Genomic DNA, 23307 nt, shown 5'->3' on the forward strand with positions numbered 1-23307 from the left:
TTTTTATTGCTAGCACTTAGCATAGTGCCCAGCAATCAGGAAGTTAAGTCAGCCAATAAACCTTAATTAAGTGCCTGCTATGTGCCAGGGACAGTTAGGTGGCACCATAGTGCATAGAGTGCCGGGCCTGCAGTCAGGAAGACTCATCTTCCTGAGTTCAAATGCAGCCTTAGACACTTCCTAGCTGTGTGACCCTGGGCAAGTCACTTAATCCTGTTTGCTTCAGTTTCCTCATCTGTGAAATGCTGGAGAAGGAAATGACAAACTGCTCCAGTATCTTTGCCAAGAAAACCCCCCATGGGGCCATGAAGAGTCAAATACGACTGAAAATGACTCAGCAATAGCCACAACAGGTGCCAGGCACTTTCCTAACCTCTGGCAATACTACAAGACAAGACGCTCCTTTCTTTCCCATAAAAGATGCTTAATAAATGCTTGCTGACTCTGAAGGACCATTTCATTCTCCTACTTAATGAACTCCAGGAGCTTCCTATTATTTCTAGGATAACAGAAAACCCCCTGTGTTTAGCCTACAGAGCCTTTCACAGCTCGCCTCCCACCTGCCTCTTCCAGGCCCAGTGTTCCTTAAACTCAGGGTCCTGCCAAACTGGCCTATTTGCTTTTCCCCACATAAACCATTCCATCATGTTTCTTCTCAAGTTAAACACCCAGAGTTATCTAGCGGCCCTCGCTGTCTTTCTGTAAGGCAATGGTATGGATGGAATCCTCCCATTGTATGTGAAGCCTGTGGTTCATGGTCACCCACAAAGTTCACGAGCTGCACCCCAGAACAATGACTTACGGATCCATCAGTCGGGTTGATGGTGTCGTAGGTCTGTCCATCTTCGGCATCCACAAACTGCCCGTTGATGAAACATTGATAAGGCATTTTCAGCGTCATATTATTAATGTCTTTTGAAACCTAAGAAAGGTCCAGATCAGAAGTTTCAACAGATGTGTATGCGTTCCTTCTCAGTATAGAAACAACAGCTGCTGAGGGAAACATATTAAGTGCAGGGAGGGGAGCTGGGTCCATACTGTCCTAATCTCTACTGTGCGTTTGATCTGGGAGTCAGAGTCATCCAAGACATTTCCTGAAGGAAATCAGGAAACAACCAGGATCTCCAGGTACTTGGCTTGGCTCCATGTTAAGAATCCGAGTTCCCATCCTGGTGCTGCCCCTTAATACCTGCGTGACCCTGGCCAAGTCACTAGACTTAATTTTATTCATCTGAAAAACTTGAGGGGGTTGGATTGGTCTACTCACCAACTCCCAGGTCCCTTCCAACTCTAAATTTATGATCTCAGGGTACTTAAAGTCAGGCTCTTCCTATTTTTAAGGGGCTGGGGGTTTCTATTTTTCTTTCCCAGGTTATACAGGAACATAGTATCATGAAAAAGCATCTAGAGTCATACAAAGATTACAAGATTTAGAATTGGATGTGAGTTTAGAGATCACCCAGGCTAACCTCATCTTATAGATGAGGAAACTGGATCTGTCCCTACCTGGCGGCATGACCTGGTCTAAGCCTCCTTCCCCCTCCAGAACTCAGTTTCCTCTCTGTCCAGTTTAAGTTGGACCAGGCTTGTAGCTCTAGAATGAAGGAATCAAACCCTAAAGCATGGAAACACTGCCCTCTAGTGGTCACGTGTTTTGTGCACCCCCAAGTTGGACTAGTTTTGAGCTCTGAAATCTAAAGTTCCTTTAACACCAACTGATTTTTCATGGATCTCAGGCCTTTGCTTTCCTAAAGTCCCTTTCCCTCTTCTCCTGCCTTCTCGTTCCCCCTTGATCTCAGATTTCTCTTTCTTTCTTCTATTTCCATGGTGCTTTTAGTGGGAGAAATAGGAGGAGGGGAGAGATTGATGTGGAGTTTCAAATAGCAACTTAAGGGTCTTTTAGCCAAATGCTGGCAGCAGATCCCACCTTCTTGTTCCTGCTGTGTTAGGGCAGTGGTGTCAACCTCAAATAGATGCCTGTGAGTTGCAAACTGACTTAGTTTCAAAATGTAGTATTCTCTATGTTTTACTGCGTTTTTATTTACTTTGTTAATTATTTCCCAGTTACATTTGAACTTGGTTTGGGCTGCACTCAGGAGTGTTGTTGGTTGTTTGAAGCCCGTGGCCATATGTCTGACACCTGACTTAGGGATGATGGAGGCAGATGAGTCTGGACTGCTCCACACTAAGTCAGAACGTGGCCCATTTTCCTAGGCAATCCCCTTTGGAGCAAATACGGTTTGCCACATTTCACAGAACCACAGAAGGTTAGAGTAGGAAGGGATCCCAGAGGCTACCAAATCCACCTTATACCTGACACCAAGACCCCCTTCTACCATCCTAGGGTCAAGCAATCATTCAGGTTTGGCTTCCAAATCTACCTGGCATAACTGAGGGTCATCTGCCTTTCCAAGACGGTTCATTGCACTGTAATTCTCAGGGCATTTCCCCCAAAGGAATCTGCCTCTCTGTACCTTCTAACTATGACTCCTATTTCTCCCCACATGGTGGCCTTTCACATGCTCAAAGACAAAGATCATCTTCCTTCCTTCTGTTCCACTAACAGAATGCCTTCAATGCTCAATGGAGAAAATACAACTTGTGAACACGGAGGGGCTGACTTACATAGTCCACAACCAGCTCTTCCTCTTGATCCTCACCCCGCAGCTTCCTCACAACCATCTGAATGAAGTCTGCAAACCTGGTGGCCATGTACACGTCCTCATTCTGCAGCTGAAGTCCACCACATTTCTGGCGGATCTCTTCAACCAGCCTTAAATCAAAGGAAGCATTAGTTTGCATGACTGGCATGTCAATGGGAATGAATCCAATCCCAGAGTTTGTGAGGGTCTGCCACTTCCCCTCTACTGCTCCTTCCTGTATGTTGTACCATTTGGGGGTTGTGTGTGAATGACAGGGAAGGAACTGGCCGTGTTCTAGATAAACACTGGCAGCTGCAATGGTGTTATGAGGATGACAGGTCACAAAATTGCCCTTACCTCGCCTTGAGCTTACCTTTTTGGATATGACAATATTAATCAAAACTGTCCTCCCAAAGGTATAAAGGATTGACTTACAGACCAAGTCTCTTTCCTCTGTTTAAGAGCCAGACTGGGGCTTTCTTGGCTCTGAACCTGCTTAGTACATGCCTAAAAGGAGTATCTACTTGGCTCCTACACTCCACATGATGGCACTGGACCTCATGGAACACATATATTAGAACTGCTTAATTAAAGGAGATGCCTCTGGAAGACTTACTGACCCTGGATGTCTACTTTCTGCTCTTCGGGGAGGCCCTTTTGGCCTCTGCCTCCACAAATATTTTGAATGGTTGATTTTCCGATGATCAGCCCCATTTAACATTCTTTACTTCATATCTGGTCTCATGTCTGACTAGCTCTCAGCCTGCCTAGGCCTTCCTCTCTCCGAGTAGCTTTGGCTGCTTAACAATGGAGCTTGTTGTATTTCATGTGTTGCTCCAGTGGAATCTGAGGGTAGGATGATGTTATCACTTGCCTGGTAATCATCATCCCCAGTTTATTTCACTAGGCATGGTTTTTTGGGTGGGAATAAGGCGTTCTGGCTTCACAGTCTAAGTCAGAACCAACTGTGAGCTTTTTGCCTTGCTTTGCCAGGCCCTGGCCTCTACAAAATTTCCTGAAGTCTCGACATGCTCCCATGTCCTCTCCAGCACCCCGCATTTGTACTGTCTTCCTCCATTAGAACACAAGCTTTGGGAGGCTAAAGCCATCTTATTTGCTGATTCCCAGAACTTATTACAGAGCCTGACACATAGTAAATGTTTAATAAATGCTCTATCCATTCGCCATCCCTGTCTCTCTCCATCCATCTCTCTAAATTCATCTCTCTCTCCCTTTGTCTATCGCCATGTCAGCCAAAAATTGTACAGGAAATCCGTAAATTTCTAACATGTCTGACTTCCAGACTTTTCAATGTACTATATTTTTCTTGTAGGTGATTAAACCAGTTAGAGAAATGAATATATAGGAGGCTAAATTTAAAAGAGGAGAGGCAAGCAGTAGAGATTTCCTAACACCCAGGGACCAAGGGAAAACAGGCCAGGACAATAAAAGGAGAAGAAACAAATGTACGTGTGACTAAGGCAAAGGAAAAATGACGATCTAGTTTAAGTGCCACAGATATGAATGGCTAGCAGAAAATGTCCAAAGGTGTTTGTGCTATTACCTGACAACATCCATCGAGCTTGCCCCAGATTTAAAGAAGTCTGTGGAGTCCTCAATGGCAGAAACGTTACTGAGAATTCCTGCCCAGATAGTCTATGCAAGAATGGAAATGGTTATTTTAAAAAGCAACAACATAGGAACCGAGGGCAGTTTTTGCCCCAAGAGCAAGGGTGTGACAGAATTCAGATACGGAATTAGACATTCACCTTGATTTCTTGGGCCACTTTCTTCTCCTCATCAGTGAGTTCTACCACAGATGTTTCCCCCGTTGAGAAGTATTTAGAAGCAGGGATCATTCTTCCATCTTCAAATTGAATATTTCTCACCATTAGCTACAAGGTGATGAGAATAACTAGGTTAACTACAAGATTAGGACAGGCTAAAGAGGGAGAAACTGGCCTTACCATCAGTTTGGGATGATCTATGGGGATGGGGGCAGAAGGCAGCAGAAATTCCCCCAAAGTTGCCAAGCTTCAGAATGCTCCCTGCTAGCTAACTCACCACTGATTAAGGTTAAGAAGTGTGCAATCCCTTGGTCTGGACTTCTGTTGTTTTATCATTCTAGTAAAGTTCCTAGTGCTACAAGGGCTTTTAAAAAAATAAGGAAAAGTGGCAGCAAGTTAGATGGGATCCAGAATATTCTCTTGATACCCTTTTTAACGTCTCTGGAGGCCTCTTCACTTTCAGGCCTATTAATTGCCCTTAACCACCAACACACTCAGAATGGGGAGGGGGGGATCTGACAATGGTTTGGCAGAGATACCTGGATGGGCCAGTGTCAGGAGACAAGGTGCCACAGACAAGTTTTACTTCCTCGCTATTTTGTCCAAGGTGGGTTTTGTTTTGTGGCCTCTAGCTTGTGTCTTCTTCAGGCACAAGAGTGGTGTTTAACAGTCATCTGTCTATGTGGCCCTAAAAAGTTTAGTCCTAGGGAGCTAACGAATGTTCAGCAACTTGGAGGGGTCTGGCAGGTAAAATGTATTTTGTCGGACACACTTTCAAATTTAATCTGTGTTATTATCATTTTCTCCATGACCGTCTTAAGGCTAGCCAATCAATACTACACATCAAGTCTTGATTTGTGGCCTTTGAGGAGTTCTAAGTTGTAAATGCTGCTGATGGAAATTTAATAATGAACCCCTTAAACGCTTGTCTGAGCTGGCTCCAGGACACCCCTGGCCTTGGTTACCTTAGACCAGGGGGTTTTATCTGGTTTTGTGTCATGGACCCATTTAGCAGAATGTGATGAAGCCATGAGAATCATGTTTTTAAATGCAAATAATAAAATACACAGGACTGCAAAGGAAAGCAATTCTATTCAAATACAGGGTGTTCCTAAAGTCTGGACACATAGGCAAAAATACATATTTTCAAGAAATGAAATGAATGAAATTTTCAACAACATTTAATTGGAATATTAACAAATAGCATCTTCAACATGATTCCCATCATTTGTGATGCAAAGGTTGATGAGCCATAATTCCACGCTGCTGTCAATCTGAGCACATTGACCCTTCATGCATTCAATCAAGTGTTGCATCTGTGATTTTCATTGAGTACACCTTCTCCTTTAGCATACCCCAGAAAAAGAAGTCAAGGGGACTAATGTCTGTTAATATTCCAAATATTTCAAAATATGCATTTTTGCCTGTGTCCAGACTTTAAGGACACCCTGTATACACACACATGTGTGTATGTGTGTGTGTGCATATGTATGTATGTGTGTATGTATGCATTTTAAAGTTCACGGATCCCAGGTTCAGAATCCCTGCCTTAAAGAATGACTCACTCAACGTCTTTGCAGAACCTCATCAGCTGGTAGGCCACTAGTGAAAAATGCCAAAAAGTATCTACAGGGAATTAATGGTATATTGGGGAAACATTATGGACTGTACAATCTTTCTTATTAACCAGTTTTTCTTCTTTTTTTTTAATCTCTACTACAATTTCCATCACCCTGGAACACAGTAAGCACGTAAGTGCTCATTCATTCATTCATGAGGATGAAAGTTGATTGTGTTTTTAACCATGAGGCTTTTCATTATGTAGTTTCTCATTTAGAGCAAGCAGACTGTATTACAGAGTCCATGTGAAACTTTGTTTGGAATGTGCTTACAAATGACCGCTGGGCTCCACATCAGCCCCAAAGCTTATTAACACCAGCTAACAGAGCTGTAATAACTCCAACAGCATTAGAAACAATAAGGTGGGTTATAAATGGGAGAGGTGTGTCTCAAAATCTCCACCCAGGAAGCTAGAAACACAGCATGCCTTGTTTAGAAAGGGGTACTTCCTGTACCCTGTGATGGGACCCAGTTCCCTCCTCTGAAGCTTATGGCCTGTGTCCCCATGGAATGTTTTTAGAGCAGGGAGTTAGTCAGCCAAGTGAGAACCCCAGAAGACCTGGCTCCCATTTCATCAGGTCAGTTAGTAAGGCTTTTTACTAGCATTAAAAAGACACATTACCAACTGCACTGACTAATTGTCCTATGTCAAAACAAGTTCTTCATCTCTCAGGGAGCTAAAGTGCCTGTAATTGCTAACTTTCCTAATACGGGTCCTGTCAAAGATGATTCCTAATGTCAAGCACCAATCAAAACAGTCAGACCCATTCCAAAAAGGCTTGATGTTCTAGCCAGGGAATGTAGCTACCCACGGAGTCCACATCTTAATAAATTCCTCAATCTAGTGAACTCATTGCCTTTGATGAAAGGGATAAACACAGACCAGCAGAGGGGCTGGGGTCACCCACCACTCAACCATGGATGACAGGCCACATGGGGCAGGTCCTCTTCGCTTTCTTACAAAAAGCTAACGGGTTAGATCATAAACAGAAACAAGATTTTCAAAAACATCAGCTACTGTACCAAGGACTCACCATTTTCCCATCGTTGCCAAAAAGAACCAGCCCATTTTTGGTGACAAGACCAGGCTTCTCAGCACCTTTGATTGTTAGGGGTTCTCCAGGTGGCACAGAACCATCCAGTAACGATGAGCCATAGAAAGTAACCACCTAACAGGGACATCAATAAAGACATTGGAAAAGGAGTATCTTTTTTTCTAACCAGGACCATCTTAAATCGTTGGCAGGACCAGAAAATAGTGAAAATGTTTTGGAGCATGATCTGACAACCTATTGTAGAAATCCTAAGAGAGATCATATCATTTGACCCAGTGACCCCATTGCTAGGATTTGATCCTAAGGAGACATAGGAAATCTCCAGCAAAGTCTTCCTCTGGTGCCTCCACATGGTGTGGAAAAGGCCCTGGGTCCTGTAAGGCCATGCCTGCCGAGTACCAGCTCTGGCAGGTCCTACTGAGCTGAAGGGCTTTGAATCCAGGCCTCCGGATGGCCTCTAAGGGTTGTCCAAAGACTGGCCTGGCTAAGTTTGGGGAAGCGCATCAGAGTTTGGTTCTGATGCATCAGTGGGGGGGAGGGAGCACTCGACTCGGTTCAATTGTCATATCCTTCAAAAGGCCCTTCCTGATTCCCCCAGATATGAAGGCTTCCCCCACCCTGCATCGCTGAGTATTTATTTTGTACATAGCCCTTATTTTACTTATCTGTGAACATGTGGAATTCTTGGTACCATGTAAGTTCCTTGAAAGCAGGAACTACTTTAAAATTTGTATTACTAGAGCCTAGCACAGTACTGGGCATATAGTCAGCATTTAATAAATTCTTGATAATTGATTGATAGGGTTTTAGTCCACTAAATTTCAATAGGCTCAGCTGGATGTGATTTCACACTCCCCTTAACTCTCCCCTCTAGAAATAAGAAATCGATGCTCTTCTAAGCTGCTTAATAGAAGGCTATATTCTGGGGCAGCAGAGGGGACTGTCCCCACTGTAATCTGCTTAGGTCACACCCTGTCTGGAGATCTTTCAGTAAAGCCACTGATAGGCTGAAGCACCCAAGGGTGAGCGAACACGGCAGGGAAGGGCCCTGAAGACTTGACGAGAGGATATGTGGAAAGATCTGGGTGCATTTGAACGAAAAGGTAGAGGCAGGAGGAGGTGGCAGCTCAGAGGCCAAGGTCAGGAAGAGTCTGGTCTCCATCTGTAACACTTCTGACGGAAAAGCAAGAAAAGAAAATCAGACACAGCCCCTGGACGTACCTGGTCGTCTATTTCTGCCCAAGCTCCGGGCACTTTGTCATGGCCTCGAATCCAGTTGTGCAAAGCTTCTGCGGGCTGGCCCCAAGAAATCTAGAAGGGTGAGATGCCCAAGTTGCTTCTTCTGTGCTGGGCCACGTGGGCATGCACAATGACAACATTTCTCTTAATATTCTATGACTTGAGAGATTCTATAGTTTAACTGTCTCATTTTACAGAGGATGAAATTGGGGCCCAGAGGGGGAAGGAGACTTGCTCAGGGTTACACGGGGAGGAGTGGCAGCCCAGGATTTGAACCCAGATCTTCTCTGCTCTTCCCACTATACTGTGCTCCCTCCAGTCACCCAAAATGTAACAATATATTAAGATGGCTTGACCTGAAGTCTTTTCTTCAAGAAAAAGATCTTACTAAAAGTGTTCTGTGTTTTTATCAGTTAGTAAGCACTTATTACATGCTTACCTAAGCTCTGGGGACACAAGAAAGGCAAAATGACAGTTCTTACCCTCAAGGAGCTTACATTCTAATTTCAGAGACAACATGTACATAACTAACTGATTATAGAGTGTGACTAGAAGGTAGTCTCAGAAGGAAGGGACTGGGAAGGGCTAGGGAGAAGGGAGAGGGCAGGGAGAGTTCTTCTGCAGAAGGTCAGATTTTAAATGAGTCTTGAGGAAAGCCTGAGAAGCTAAGGTTTTTGGAGGTTGGGTATTTCAGGAACGGGGAACATCTAGTACAAATGCAGAGAATAATCAGGGAAATAAGGCTTGCAAGACCTTAAGTGGATCTTTTTTTTTTAATGAGAGAGGGTAGAAGAGAGAGGAGAGAAGGGAGAGAGAGGAGAAGAGAAGAAGGGGAGGAGATAGAGATAAAGGAAGAAAGGAGAGCGAAAAAGGGGGAGAGAGAAAGAAAGGAGACAGAAGGAGGAAAATGAGAGCAAAAGGAGGTAGATGGAAAGGGGGACAGAGAAAGAGGGGAGAGAGAGAGGAGGAGGAAGGAAGGAAGGAAAGAGGGAGGGAGAAGGAAGGGGGGCAGAGAAGGAAGGGGGGAGGGAGTCCCTACTAGGAACCAGACTCCAGATGAGATGAAGAAAACTGGTTATTGTTGCTATCAGTGCTATGCCCTCTTCCCTACTGGAAACCCCCACAAGCAGGGGGGAAGAGACCAGGGCAGGGACTCAGAGAGCTACAAGGTGAGGCTTTAAAACAGATTGGCACACTGAAATCTCCACTGGGATTGCTGAGCTATTAAGTTTTTTTTTTTTATCTGAGCCAAAAAGGCTTAGGAGGGGAAGGAAAAGTGATGGTGCACAGGCAGTCTCATTGTGGGGGCAAGCAGGCATAGCAGAGAAAGACAGACAGTACCAATCAGAGAAGTACTTAAGCACCTGGTACATTTAAGGCAAGGCCTAGAGGTGGCTATGCTGCAGAGCAGTCTGGGCCAGTGGAATGACTGCTTCCTGAGTCAAATCTGTTTGTCCTGGGCTAGTTGTGGTCTGAGTTTGAGGGATATACTCTAAGCATGGTATCACAGAAAGAACCCGGAAGTTCTGGGTTTGAATTCTGGACCTGCTACTTCCAGAGCAAGCCATTCTAGGTCTCAATTTCCTCCAGTTTCCCAGGAAAACAAGGGGGCAGAACTTGATGGAAGATCGATCTCTAAGCCTACTTTCTCTCTAGATCCCAAGAACCCAGACTTTAAATTCAGCTGATGAGACCTTAGCATTTTCTTTTTTCTGGATGCCTTCGTATGTGGCTCCTTCTTCTGACTGAGGGATACGAGGAGCCTTGCCATCAGCAACGAGCTGGACAGCTTCTACCTAAAAATAAAAATAAATATCACCTTTAAAAATACAGAGCAAAATGCTCTCCATCCAGAATGGGGAATGGGTTGTTTCATTTACTATTTTGGTCAGCCAGGGGTTGCTATCTATGGAACAAGCTCAGAGATTTCCATGGAAATTCTACACCTGGCACCAAAACGAGACTGAAAATAACTGAATCTGTCCTTGATGATTCAGAAGGCATTTGAGGATCAGCCAAGTCATTACGAGGAATTACTGAGGAATAATACTGAAGTATCAGGAGTGAGATTCTACAACTGATACTGGTTTTCTGGTGCTCTGGGGAAAAGGTCACAGTGATTCTGAAAGGCCATTTCCAAGGTGTAGGAGAGAATACGTATTGGTGGAGAGACTATTCACAGTGATGTAAGTATAGCTCAAGGGTGGGGAACCTGCAGCCTCGAGGCCATGTGTGGCCCTTTAGGTCCTTAAGTGCGGCCCGTGGGCCTAGAGGGTCACATGTGGCCTTGAAGCCACAGGTTCCCCACCCCTGGTATAGATCTTTGAAGTAAACTATCCTTGACGGCAAAAACAGACTTACCATGGCCTTGATTCCTTCTGGGAATAGAAATCTATTATAAAGGGCATCTACTGTGTCATTGGGCTCCACATCACATTCCCTCTGAAGGAGAAGAGGCCCTGTGTCTAGACCATCATCAGCCCAGAAGATGGAAAAACCAGCTTTCTTATCTCCCTGAATTAATGTCCTGCAAAAATAATTATTTCCACTTAAAAATAAAGCCCTCAGATGGATGTGATAAGTTACACAATAACTAGAAATTGTAATAATTGTCATCATAAATGTACATCAATAGTTAGGAGACAGAGAAGGGTCAGCCTTCTGGACCGCATAACAACCACTTATCGTATGCATGCTTTTTCTTCCCAGCTCCATAATCTTATTTCAGCCAAGTCTTGCTTTGCAATTTTATGGTTGTTGCTGTTCAGCCTGTTTGGCAAAATCACTGGAGTGGTTTGCCATTTCATTCTCCAGCTCATTTTACAGATGAGGAAACTGAGGCAAACAGGGTCAGATGACTTGCCCAGGGTGTCACAGCTAGTAAGTCTCTGAGGCCACATTTGAACCCAGGAAGATGATCTTCCTGATTCCCAGCCCGGGACTCTGTGCACTATGGCACCACCTAGTGGCCCTTTTTACTGTCATCATGGAAAGTTCACATCTGAAACGTCATTAATATTTACTATCACTAATTAATTGGCTCCTAGTTCTGTCAGCTTCCTGCTGCAAGATCAGTTTGGTTCCCCCCTCCCCAATCTGTTGAATGCTTACACAATGGGAAATTCAGAACACCCAGTACAATGTGAAAGGGAAAACAGGTGTTTCCTTTAGGCTGAATAATACAGGCAGCCCCCCAAAATCTGCTTAGGATTCTAAACTGTCCACGTGGAATGGCTGTTTGCTCTTTGGTATTTAAAGGACCCGAGAGTTTGATGGTGTGGACTCTGGGCCTCTGATGTGATCCCCAAGCTCCCTCCTGGGTCCCCTTTCTTTGGTGACTTTCCTTTGGTGACTTTATGTGCTCATGGACTGACTCAATGACCTCTCTGCCCATTACTCTTCTCTCTGGGTATCCAGCTCTAGGCTCTCTTGAGCTCTAGTCCCACTGCCAACTGTCCAATGGACTCTTTGACCTGGAGGTCCCCAAGGCATCTTAAACTCAACCTGCCCAAGATAGAAGTCATAATTTTTCCCCCAAATGCTCCCTTATTCTGAACTTCCCAATTTCTGTCATGGGCACTAAACATCATCACGATCAACTGACAAGCATTTATTAAGTGCCTATTGTGTGCCACAAAGACAAAAAGGAAATAGTCTAGCCTAGTCAGACAAGACAACATAGCAGCTGGGTGGTGCCATAGTGCACAGAGTGCTGGACTTGGAATTAAGATTCAGCTCCCAGTTCAAATCCAGCCTCAAACACTTACTACCTGTATGATCCTGGGCAAGTCACTTCACTCTGTCTGCCTCATTTCAATACTCCAGTATTTTTGCCAAGAAAACACCCCAAAATGAGTTACAAATTGTTGAACATGACTGAAATGGCCGAAGAACACCACCACAAACAGAAGTGATTTGAGGGGGAAGGCAGTTCTAGTTGGGGGGTGATGGGGGTGGGGTAAGGAAAAGTCTTATGGTAGAAGGTGGCATTTAAGCTATGCCTTTAAGGAAACTAGCAATCTGAAGAGGTAGAGGTAAGGAGGAATTCCATTCCCGGCATCAGGGCCAGGTTGTGCAGGTGAATACCAGGCAGGAGATTTGACCTCTGATTCTAGGGGAGTGGGGAGCCAACAGACTACCCCATCTCTCAGGAAAGAGCTTTCTGGAGCAGCACAAGCAGAGTCCTCACTGAGCTTTAGGGAAAGCACCTTGGCGGGTGTGTGTGTATGGTACATGTGCATGTGTCTGCATGTATGCATACATGTGTATATGTGTGTGTGCATAAACAACACCCACCTTCACCACCTTGGAGTCATCTGTGACTCTGCCTTCTCCTGTGCTCCCCCAAGTCTTACCGATCCTCCCCGCTGACCCTCTCTTGTATTCATCCCCCTCTCTTCACCCCCACAGCCACCACCCTAGTCCAGCCCTTCTCAGTCCTACTTCAGTGGCCTCCTACAGGGGTAGGGTCTCCCTGCTTCCTTTCTTCCTCTCTCCCATTCGTCCACACAGCTGCCAAAGTGATTCCTAAAGCACAGGCCTGACTTCTTCACTCCTCCCTCTGCTCGGTAAGCTCCAGTGGCTCCCTATCACCTCTAAGATCAAATCAAATTCCTTTGTTCTGCATGTAAAGCCCTTCACTCCCTGGAACCAACCTTCCTTTCTAGGCTTACCCGATATTACTTCCCTTCACATCCTCTATGGTTCAGCCCAGCTGACCTTTATGCTGCTCCTCCATAGGACATTCCAACCTCTAATTCCCACCTCCACACCTTTGCAGAAACAGTCCTCAATGCCTGACACGCATCCCCTCATTACCTCTGCCTCCCCAAATCCCCAGTTTCCTTCAAAGCTCAGCTGAAACACCACCACATTGCAGGAATAGCTGATGCTCACTTTTGATGAGCCGTTTTTGTTTTTTTTCCATTTTCCTTATCTTTGCTACAAAGGGATCTCACTAGGTGGGGGAGGGGCATATACAATTTGATATTAAAATAAAAAGGGATCAATAAGAGTTTTTTAAAATCATCTTGGGATTTAGAACCAGAAGAGCTTTACATGCAGGAATTCATTCATTCATTTGTATAACAACTATGCATGGAGTATCTACTAATTGCAGGACATTTGACTGAGTTAGGCCAAAAATCTTCCTGAAGACCCAATGTGCTCATTTGCTTTCCAAAGTAACATTAGCAGAATGTCCAAATAACTGGAAGAAAAAATTTCACAGAATAAAACTTCAAACAGGATGAAATAATTTTCTCATATTTACATCTTAGAAACCAATGCACGGACAATAGGGGGCAGCAGAGAGTATCATAGGACCACGGACATACTGGTAAGGGGGGTATTGGTCCTAGAGAAATGCCCAGGGACATCTAGGTGATGCAGTGGATAGAGCATCAGCCCTGGAGTCAACAGAACTTGAGTTCAAATCCAGCCTCAGACACTAACCAGCCGTGTGACCTTGGGCAAGTCACTTAACCTTGATTGCCTTGCCGAGAGAGAGAGAGACAGAGAGAGAGACGGAGAGCGAGACAGAGAGCAGAGAGCGAGACAGAGAGACAGACAGACAGACAGAGAGACAGACAGAGAGACAGAGACACACAGAGAGAGACAGAGACACACAGAGAGAGACAGAGACACACAGAGAGAGACAGAGACAGACAGAGACAGAGACAGACAGAGACAGACAGAGACAGACAGAGAGACAGACAGAGAGACAGACAGAGAGACAGACAGAGAGACAGACAGAGAGACAGACAGAGAGACAGAGAGACAGACAGAGACAGTGACCCCACCCTGACAAAAGGCAAAGTAAATGAGAAGTTTTCTACAGTTACTTCTGTCTGCCTCCAGGGCGATGCTAGAATGCAGGCTTTCCCTTGTCAAAGAGCAGCTAGCTAAGCTGTCAGGAGAAAAGAGCTGGTGCAACGACTTGGGGCCTTGTGGACACAGCCCAGTCTCCCACGTGTCCAAGTTAAGAGCAGACAGATGGCCATGGCCTCTTTTCTATCTCCAATAGACATCTCACCAGTTGATAGCAGAAGCTCCTCGGTGACGGGGAAGGATCGATGGGTGATAAATAATAGAACCATGCTTCGGGCAATCGATAACATCCATGGGAATAAACTGTGTGCAGAATGGAAGGACGTTCAGTTCAGCTCCCACGGATCTGTAGGCTTCCATGACTTCTTTGATGGTCTTGTTTTTGGTTCTCCATCTGGGAAACTTGAACACTGGGATTCCATCTTTCTCTGCAGCCAAAGCTGGCGCAGGGGAGAAAGAAGCAAGATTTTTCAAGAAATTAGGCTTGTGAAAATGTAAAATATAATTGTATAAGAATGACTGCTAGAATAAGAAAATGAAAACTAAAGCATAGTAAGGAAATAACATGACCAAAATAGTTTAGATCTCGGCCCAAGTTCGACCAGTGGTAAATATCACCTGGTTTCCTATCGATTTTTTCACATTTTAGAGAACTATAAAAATCATAAGGGATTTTGCTTATAAGAGGAAAGGCATTAAAGCATGAAGGAAATGACAAATTAACTTTATCGTTATATTCATTAAGATTGTGGCTAGAGGATATATATATCTATATATATCTATATCTATATATCTATATCTACATATATAAACAAAGCATGGTATTTCAGAGTTGGAAAATGAATGTAGAAGTCATTTATTTGCAGGGAGGGTGGGTGATGGTCCAGACCTAAGATTTTGTTAGTGGAATGATGAAATTATTCCAACCACTGGGGAAGGCCCAGTGTGGAAAGTCCCTCCTTGGTTGCAGGTCAGCATGATGTCCCTAAGGGCACTGAGAACTTGAGCAACTTGGCCCTGGTCACATGGCTAGTTTGTGGCAGAAGAGGACTAGGTCTTCCCAACTTCAAGGCCAGACCACTCTATCCACAGAAGCGCCATGATGCTTCTTAAGCATAGTGTTTATTCAGCACAGTCTACAAAAGATGAAGGTCAGACCATCCTAAGTATTCAGAGTAGGAGAGAACGGCCTTTAGTCCAACCCTATCATTTTACGGATGAGAAAATGAAGCACAGAGAATTACAGTGACTTGCCCAAGATGGCGCAGGGAAAAAGAGAGGTGGCAATGCCAGGATGTGTACCCAGGCTCTCTAGCTACATGTCCAGGGCTCTTCCCAAGGCACATCCTGACTACAAAGCATTTATTAAGTGACTTAGGCCAGGAAGAAGCGATGTCAAAACCGAGGGTTAAACTCAGATCTCCGATCTCCAGGCTCTTTTTGCTCTTGGTTGGTCTGTGCTTCTTTGCTGGGTGATTAATGGTGTGGACATTATAGCGCAAGAACAAGAAGTGGTGAGCTTAAATATTAACTACCTATCAAGTTGGAAAATCATAGTTGGTTTAAATGAATATTTATGCTTGGTTGCTCCTTAATCAAAGTTATTTAATAACAAGTACTGAAAAGAATAGATTGAATTTCTAGAAGCCATAAATGAATTAGAATTGTTATGTCCTTTTTAACTACTAAGATTAAACCTACTTTGGCAGAATAATTGCAGAACCCAAATGATAATTGGATTCTGAAGTTCTTTAAAAAAAAAAAAGAGGCCAGTGTGCAATTCCTATTACTGAGGGAGGCGAAGGCTAGTGGATCAATTGAGCTTGGGAGCTCTGACCTGCAAACTGGTTAAGGCCTTAGGTGTCTGTACTAAGGACACCATATTGGTGAGCACCTTGAGACTGGAAGACTACCAGGTTTTCTAAGGAGAGGTCAACTGAATCAAGTCAAAAAAGGGAGCAAGTTGAACCTTGCTTGCTAATCAGTATTGGTATTGGGACCATGAGTGGCCATGGTACTTCTAGCCTGGGTGAGATAGGAATATTCAGTCGTCGCGCCACCCCACCCCCCAATAAAAAGATTTGTTATTTTTGATGTTCATTCAGTTGTATCTGACTCTTCATGAATCTATCATGACCTTCTATCATTCACTATCTGTCAAAGTTTGTCCAAGTTCATGTTCGTTGCTTCCATGACACCATCTCTCCATCTCATCCTCTGCTGCCCCCTGTTCCTTTTGCCTTCAATCTTTCCCAAAGTCAGGATCTTTCTCAGTGAGTCCCCCATCTCCTCATTATGTGGCCAAAGTATTTAAACTTCAGCTTCAGTATTTGACCTTCCAGTGAATAGTCTCAATTCACTTCTTTAAGTATTAACTGATTCGACCTTCTTGTTGTCCAAGGATTTTACCTGCCACCACACAGCACAAGTTTTTAGGCACTTTCACTTAGTATTCATACTAGAATTAAATCAACTTTAGTATTAAATTTATTCCATAACTTTTTTACTATAAAAAAGGAAAAATCATAAATTCATTTAGTACCAAGGTAAATAAAGAGTAATTGCTCTGTGATGGATAGATACAAGGCCTGGCTTCAGGGGCTAAAGGGGCATGTCTACATGTGCCCATAGCTTGACTTGGGTTTGTTTAGGAGGCACACAAAGATCTTACTAGATGGGGATAGGAAGAGCAGGCTTGTTTCTCAGGCTTTCATGACACTGGAGCATTACTCTGCTTGGAGATGCCTCAGATCAATATGGAAGTTCCTTCTTCATCCTCTCTAGTTATATTTTTATAGTCCCCTAAATGCCTACGTATGAGCATGAGTACTGACTTGTCTTTAAAATATCCAACAAGTAGTGCACTTTTGAAGGTAAGCCAAGTTTTCTTCCAAGGTAGGTATGTGCCATAGTACATGTGTTGTTTAGGTGGGTACAGAATGAAACCCATCCACACCTTCTCATCTTGCATGATTTTCTTCCACATTTTTTCATAAGTCCTTTGTAAATGATCCACTTGATGAACTGGAGGCTCTCTTCGGCTGGCTGTCTACAGTCTGTCATTCTTGCTCCATGACCAGCTTTTGTGATCATACACATCCGTGAAAATGTCTTCTCTGCCACAGTCATCATTTGGTGACATGCTGGACCTTGTATCTTTCCATTGCCCCTTGGGTCCCCTGACATTTTGACTCTTTGGAGATCACAGTATTCCATGATTCTCAAGCATACAGCCCTGCTATCTGGAGGGACCTGTGATCCAGTGGGCAATGCCTTCCCTGGAAAAGATCAGGCCTTCTCACCTTGTGAATCTTGTCCATGCCTTCATCACGAATCCTCTAGAGAAGATCCACTCACGATGCCAGAGGCTACCTTCTGGTTTGTTTTACATTACACGGGCTATTCACATTCTGAATCACCTTGTTACATGGCCTCCTTTTCGGATCTTTTATCCCATTCTGAACACAGACGCTACTACTGGCAACATAGGATTCATGCCAACCCTGCACCTTCCTGCTGCCTTGAGTCATCTGGAATCCAGTTTTTAAAATGTTGCTGCCAAAAAGAGCCACCAATGAATACTAGCATTAAAAAAGAATATTCCAAGAACCAGATATTTGTTGACTTGGTTTGAATGACCTCGTTAAGCTTTTTTATAGACTTTCTTTTCTATTTATGTTCTTTAAAATTCAACTCAAACGGCCCCTCCTTCAGAAAACCTTTCCTGTTCCTACCACAATTAGACTAGAAGTCTGGCAGTCATCAGGGAACTAACCTATCTTCTACTCCAAGACTGCCTATAGGCACCATGTAAAAATAGAAGCAGCTTGAATTTCTGTCTGGTATTTAGACTGGCCCATTATGCTGCAATGGCAGAGTTGTGAGGGTTAGAAGGAAGGAGAACAAGAAGTCCAGGAAGACTTCTCCATGGCATAGCAGGGGAACTCTGGGAGGGAAGGAAATACCTAGATGGGTTCCTCTCCATATCTGTGCTACTGGGTAAGGTGGGTCCTGGCCTGGGATCCCTGAGGTCTTGGGCACAGAAGGCATGTATAGGAATGTGACAGCAGCATCCTTAACAGCACCCTCAGAAGACTTTCCTACTCCTTCAGGTGTGTCTATGAGCACGGGTCGCTGACAGTCTCTCTCCTCGGTCTTCACAAAGCACTTTGCTTACATCCTTCTGTGTCCTTATGTATTTTTTATAATGTATTTATTTTGTATTAAATACATATTATATTTACTATGTATTTTATTATAGTTATTTGTGCATTTGCCACATCTGTCCACTGAAGTCAGAGCAAGTTTTACTTTAACTTTGTATTTCTGTTCGGTGGATGGATGAGATGATTTCTGAGGACACTTACAACCCTGGCTGGGCGCTCTTTTAGAGAGTCCTCCCTCGCTCAAATCAAAGTCAACTTCAAGTCATTACCATCATTTCCCTGGCGTCATGGTCCTCTTCGAGAATGAAGGACAAACACAACAACAAGAGTGCTCTGTATGTAGTAGGTGCCAAATAAATGTTTACTGAATTATAATAAAAACAACTTTCAATTGGTCATATCTGGCATAAAATAGCTATAACCAAAAAACTATCTCCTTTAGAAAAGTAAATTAATTATTTCAGGCTATACTTACCTAACGGATCGGCTTTTCCATCCTTGTCTGGAACTGTGAACACTCCAACTATGCGATGGCCTTCTTTCCGGAGGTGGCTATAGACTTCTTGCCCAAAGAGACTCTGGCCTATAAGTGCCAACTTCAGCTGATTTTTGTAATAAACCTAAGAAATAATTATGTTATGACATTTTAGAATGAATAGAGGGAAATCACAAGTTCTCTGCCACACAAAAATTTTATGGATACAATAAGTCCATAGACAAGACAAAAATAATATGCTTTAGTTATTTTTAAGGGCACTTTACAGTTTACATCCTTTTAGATCCTATGAGGTAGAATCGGTATTGTCTCCTTTTTCCACATGAAGACACTGTTAAATGACTAGCCCACGGCTACATGGCTGGTTAAACGGCAGGGAGAGGACTTGAAAGCAGGCCTTTTGATGCCCAGTCCAGGGCTTTCACCAACACACCACTGCCCAAACGGAGGCTACTTTATCCAAAGGGTAAAATTAATAAAGACTCTCTACAAGTCTCCCTTTAAATGCTAGTGGGTACATTCACAGAAGCACTCGTCAGCAAAGTTGATTTCACTGAGAAATCACAAAGTGTGACAGAAAAAAAGCCTGAAGGATACATCTTGTAGCTCTGAAGGGGTTAAAAGTTTAACTCATTAGTACAGCACTCCTTGAGAAATAGCACGCCATGCACCTGTGGCTAGGATAGCATTTTTATGGCGCTTTGATGTCTGTAAAACGGGTACGTGCGTCACCTGATTTGAGCAGTCAGGTGCTGTCATTTCACCCGTTCTACAGGTGAGGAAACGATCAGAGTTTTAGACGGATCACACAGTTAGTGGATGAAGCAGTAGTGAAAGGCACAATCCCTAAGGCCAGTACGTAATGTTTCTTGGTCTGGTTTCAAAGCATAGGAGCTGGTGCCATGGGAAGCTGGTTGGGAACATTTAGGCCGATGACTTAGGGCTGGATCCTTCACATATTGATTGTGCACAGGGCACTGTCATAGAAGAACAAAAAAGAAATAAAATGTCTCTTGTCCTCAAGAATCTTTCAATTTAGCAAGTGGCTATTTATGGTGTAAGTATAAAGGAGGGGCGCAGAGAGAAAGAAACAAGATGGCATTTTTGTTGTTTTTGCCTGTGTCTATGGTTTAATTTCTCTCAAGCTGGCTTGACATGCATTGCATGGGAGTTAACAGTGCAAAACTGGCTTTATTTGGGATTTGGGGGTACAGGTTACATGCCCTTTGAAGAATACGTGTTCCCAAGGGATGCCAATCAACTCTGATCAACATGCTGGGAGGTGGGCTATATTAAAACGAGGTCTTGAATACCTAGGTCAAAGAGACATCGATTTCCGTATCACCTGCCTTAAGAATAGGAAAGAATCAACATTTCCCCAGACCTGTCTGGGCAACATAATGAGCAGGAATAGACCCATTTAGATTAGATCTTAAAGTCCTTTTGAAGAAGGACTAAACCTTGAAAAAAAAAAGAGGGATGGGGAAGATCTGAGTTTCCAAGATAATGATTACTAAGAAAAACCATTTTTCACATTCCCCTATCTGATGCCAATAAGAGGCATAGTCTTCTCAGTGAATTACTACCCGATGTAGTCAACACTTCATCAAGGAGTTTTGGGGACTCTTAATGGGTAACAATATGAGAGGGGAGGGAGAAATTGATTGATGCACTGACAAATCAAAGTGGCAGTCCCCTTAGTAAGTAAATAGCAAAGTGAAAAAAGTGAAACAAGATGTTTAAAACGAGAAAGATCTCTTCATTCTAGTGGGGAGGGTAAGGGGCTGTTAGCAGAAGAAATCAGTGAAGGCACCACAGAAATAGCCCCTGAGTTAGGCTTGAAAGAAATAGCAGATTTTAACCAGCAAAAGTATAGGGGGAGGCATGGAGAGTGGTATAAGTAAAAGTATTCTGGTAGGAGAAGCAGGATATGGGCTAGGATCAATGAATTGTCCAAGTTTGCCTGAAATGATGCATATTAAGGCCGAGTCATCCTAGGTCAGCACCATGGTCAAGGACAACAGGAAGGATGAGAACAGGCGGCTGTCTCCATTGCTTCAAGGCACAGTGCCTATAGTCTCCTGTAGCTGGCTCCACCTTTATGGCTGTATCAGGGGATGGCTTTGGGGATGGAAGTGGATGGGGAATTAAATGAGAAAGAATAACTTCTCCATTGGTAGTCATAGAATTACTGTTATCTTGGTGTCATAGAAATTTTCATTGTTTTTGGAGGGTGACACACTCCAGGAGAGACCAGGGTTCAAAGAGGGAAATTCTATTGGTGAGAACCCTTGGAGGCTTCATTGTATGTTTCCCTTGGATGCTGTTCCCCTGAGAAAGGTCCCCTTTCCTCACATGTTCCCTGGAGGTCTTGTGCTCTATGGCAATGGTAAATCTCTCTAGTAGCTTGAGGTGGGTGGTACACGGGTAGTGGTGTCAGTTTGCCAATATTAGAGGAGTCTGATTTTTTAAGCTTTCCTGAAAAAGACAACAGTATCTGTCTGAGACTCTGCTGATCAACTTGGGGGTTTAGAATACCAGATACGATAATACAGTGGGCATTCAATGCTAGCCTAAAGGTTTAATATTTTATTTTGGAGTTAGTGGAGGGTGGGGTGGAGAATACACTTAAAAGTTTTAAGCAAGACACATGATCAAACCTAATTATCCAGGTTACTCTGGGAGTGATGTGAAGAATGCATTGGAGAAGGGAAAGATGGAGGCAGGGAGACCAGTTATATATAATAATTGTATATGTGCATAATATTTATATATTAAATATTATCATACATGCACATGTGCTAAATAATTACAAAGGCAACAATATGTACACAGATAATAGATAATCCCCCAAAATCGTTTATATCTAGAATGTGGTTTTGTATTTAATGGAATATTTATTCCATCAAGTGTTCCAAGAAGTCATTTTTAAAGTATTTAATAACATTTTAAAATAATGAATGGAGCCAAACAGTGAAGGCCTGTGATTATCTTTTCCCTTACTCTGAACTTTTCCCTGCTCCCAATTCATTTCTGTGAATATAGAGAAATCCCTTTTTGGAGTGACAAGCCACATGTCTAGAGCAGCACAGGCTTATTTCTGTAAAAGTGATGCCTCCCCAAAGTAGTAATTAAATGAGTGTTTTAGTTTAAGGGCCTTTTCTCCCAAGTCCTACTGAGTAAGCAAAGATCCCATTTAACAACCAGTTCAGCACTTGAAAGAAAAGTGATATCAGTGTGGATGTTCTCTTCTACCAAGCTGGTCATGATTCCTCCATGATCACATAAGCATCTTGTTAATGCCTATTAAATGCATGGTTTTGTACAGTCTTTAAAGAAGAGTTACTGTAGCCAACAAAGAAAGCCTTTCAGCCAATGGGGTGATGGACCTCTCCAAAGTTAGCTAGGCAGGTAGGCAGATAGTCCACCACAAGGCTGGAACTTGAAGGCTTTTTTTTTAAAGCTTACTTGCCCCTGTCAGAGCTGAGACTCCATAGGTGCAGCTTTGGAGACCCCAGGCTTATCTCCACTCCAAGAGACATTGGAGGAAGACAAGGGAACTTTAAGAAAGTTTATGGAAAGAAAGGGCTTAACTAAGCATATCAGGTCCCACTATCTAATGCAGAAATGCCCCACAGCAATGAAGGGGATGATTAAGTTTATTTCTTTTTAAAAATAAAAGCAGGTTGTAGAATATCCATTGATCATTTCATAGAAAAACTGAAAACTGAACCTTTTCATTTTAAAATGGGGAGTAAGAAGGATTTTCATCTTGCCCATGTTACACATTGAGGTGGCAGGCATGTCATTTAACAGCAGTGGATGCTTGGCGGGTTAAACATGTTCTTCCTTTTTTAAAGTGTTATTGGTATGTTTTGTTCGTATATCACACAATCATTTCCCTATATAGCACTCCAAATGGAACCCTCCCTTGTAACAGAGTTATACACAACAACAGAAAGATCGTGCAACATTTTTTGCCCTCAGCCCCTCATTCCTTTATTGGAAGAGGAAGGGCTGTTTCACCACAGATTATCCTGGGTGCGATTCACCAGGTATGTATGGTATGATAAGAAACAGAGATGACGTACCAAGACTAGGGACTATCCCTTCTTGAAACTGCTTCAATGAAACTTGCCTTCCATGACACTAAATTCTTTTGAATTTTTTTCCCTCCTATCCCCTATCCTTTAAATTCTGTAAAACCATCCACTAAAGCCCCACTGAGTCCTCATGGGGCATGGAGGTGACTTAGGGCTCTCTAAGGCTAAACTAGTACAAGCTTTGACAGGTCCTATATCAAACTATAAAGTCTTTGAGTATGGAAATGCTGATGCCTGATGTCCGACCCACAACACTTCCTCACAATAAGAGCTGTCTAAAAGTGGAATGAACTGCCTCCTGAGGAAGGGGATCCCTTTAATTTGAGGTCTTCAAGTAGAATTTGGATAAGCATTTTTCAGGGATGTGATA

At 43.4% G+C, this 23307-nt stretch overlaps 1 protein-coding gene across 1 annotated transcript in view; it reads right to left on the reverse strand.

The window, feature by feature from the left end:
- The window catches only part of ALDH1L2 (aldehyde dehydrogenase 1 family member L2), a 59749-nt gene that overhangs the window by 19851 nt on the left and 16591 nt on the right, over positions 1-23307 (reverse strand). Inside the window, exons 3-12 of the mRNA XM_036760803.1 lie at positions 18814-18958; positions 14378-14612; positions 10705-10870; positions 10038-10139; positions 8326-8415; positions 7084-7218; positions 4412-4537; positions 4207-4298; positions 2626-2773; positions 803-922 (exon numbers count right to left, since the gene is read on the reverse strand). Coding sequence (XP_036616698.1) covers positions 803-922; positions 2626-2773; positions 4207-4298; positions 4412-4537; positions 7084-7218; positions 8326-8415; positions 10038-10139; positions 10705-10870; positions 14378-14612; positions 18814-18958 — 1359 coding nt within the window. The remainder of the gene's footprint in view (positions 1-802; positions 923-2625; positions 2774-4206; positions 4299-4411; positions 4538-7083; positions 7219-8325; positions 8416-10037; positions 10140-10704; positions 10871-14377; positions 14613-18813; positions 18959-23307) is intronic.

Source organism: Trichosurus vulpecula, chromosome 5, assembly GCF_011100635.1.
Source record: "Trichosurus vulpecula isolate mTriVul1 chromosome 5, mTriVul1.pri, whole genome shotgun sequence".
Lineage (NCBI taxonomy): Eukaryota > Metazoa > Chordata > Mammalia > Diprotodontia > Phalangeridae > Trichosurus > Trichosurus vulpecula.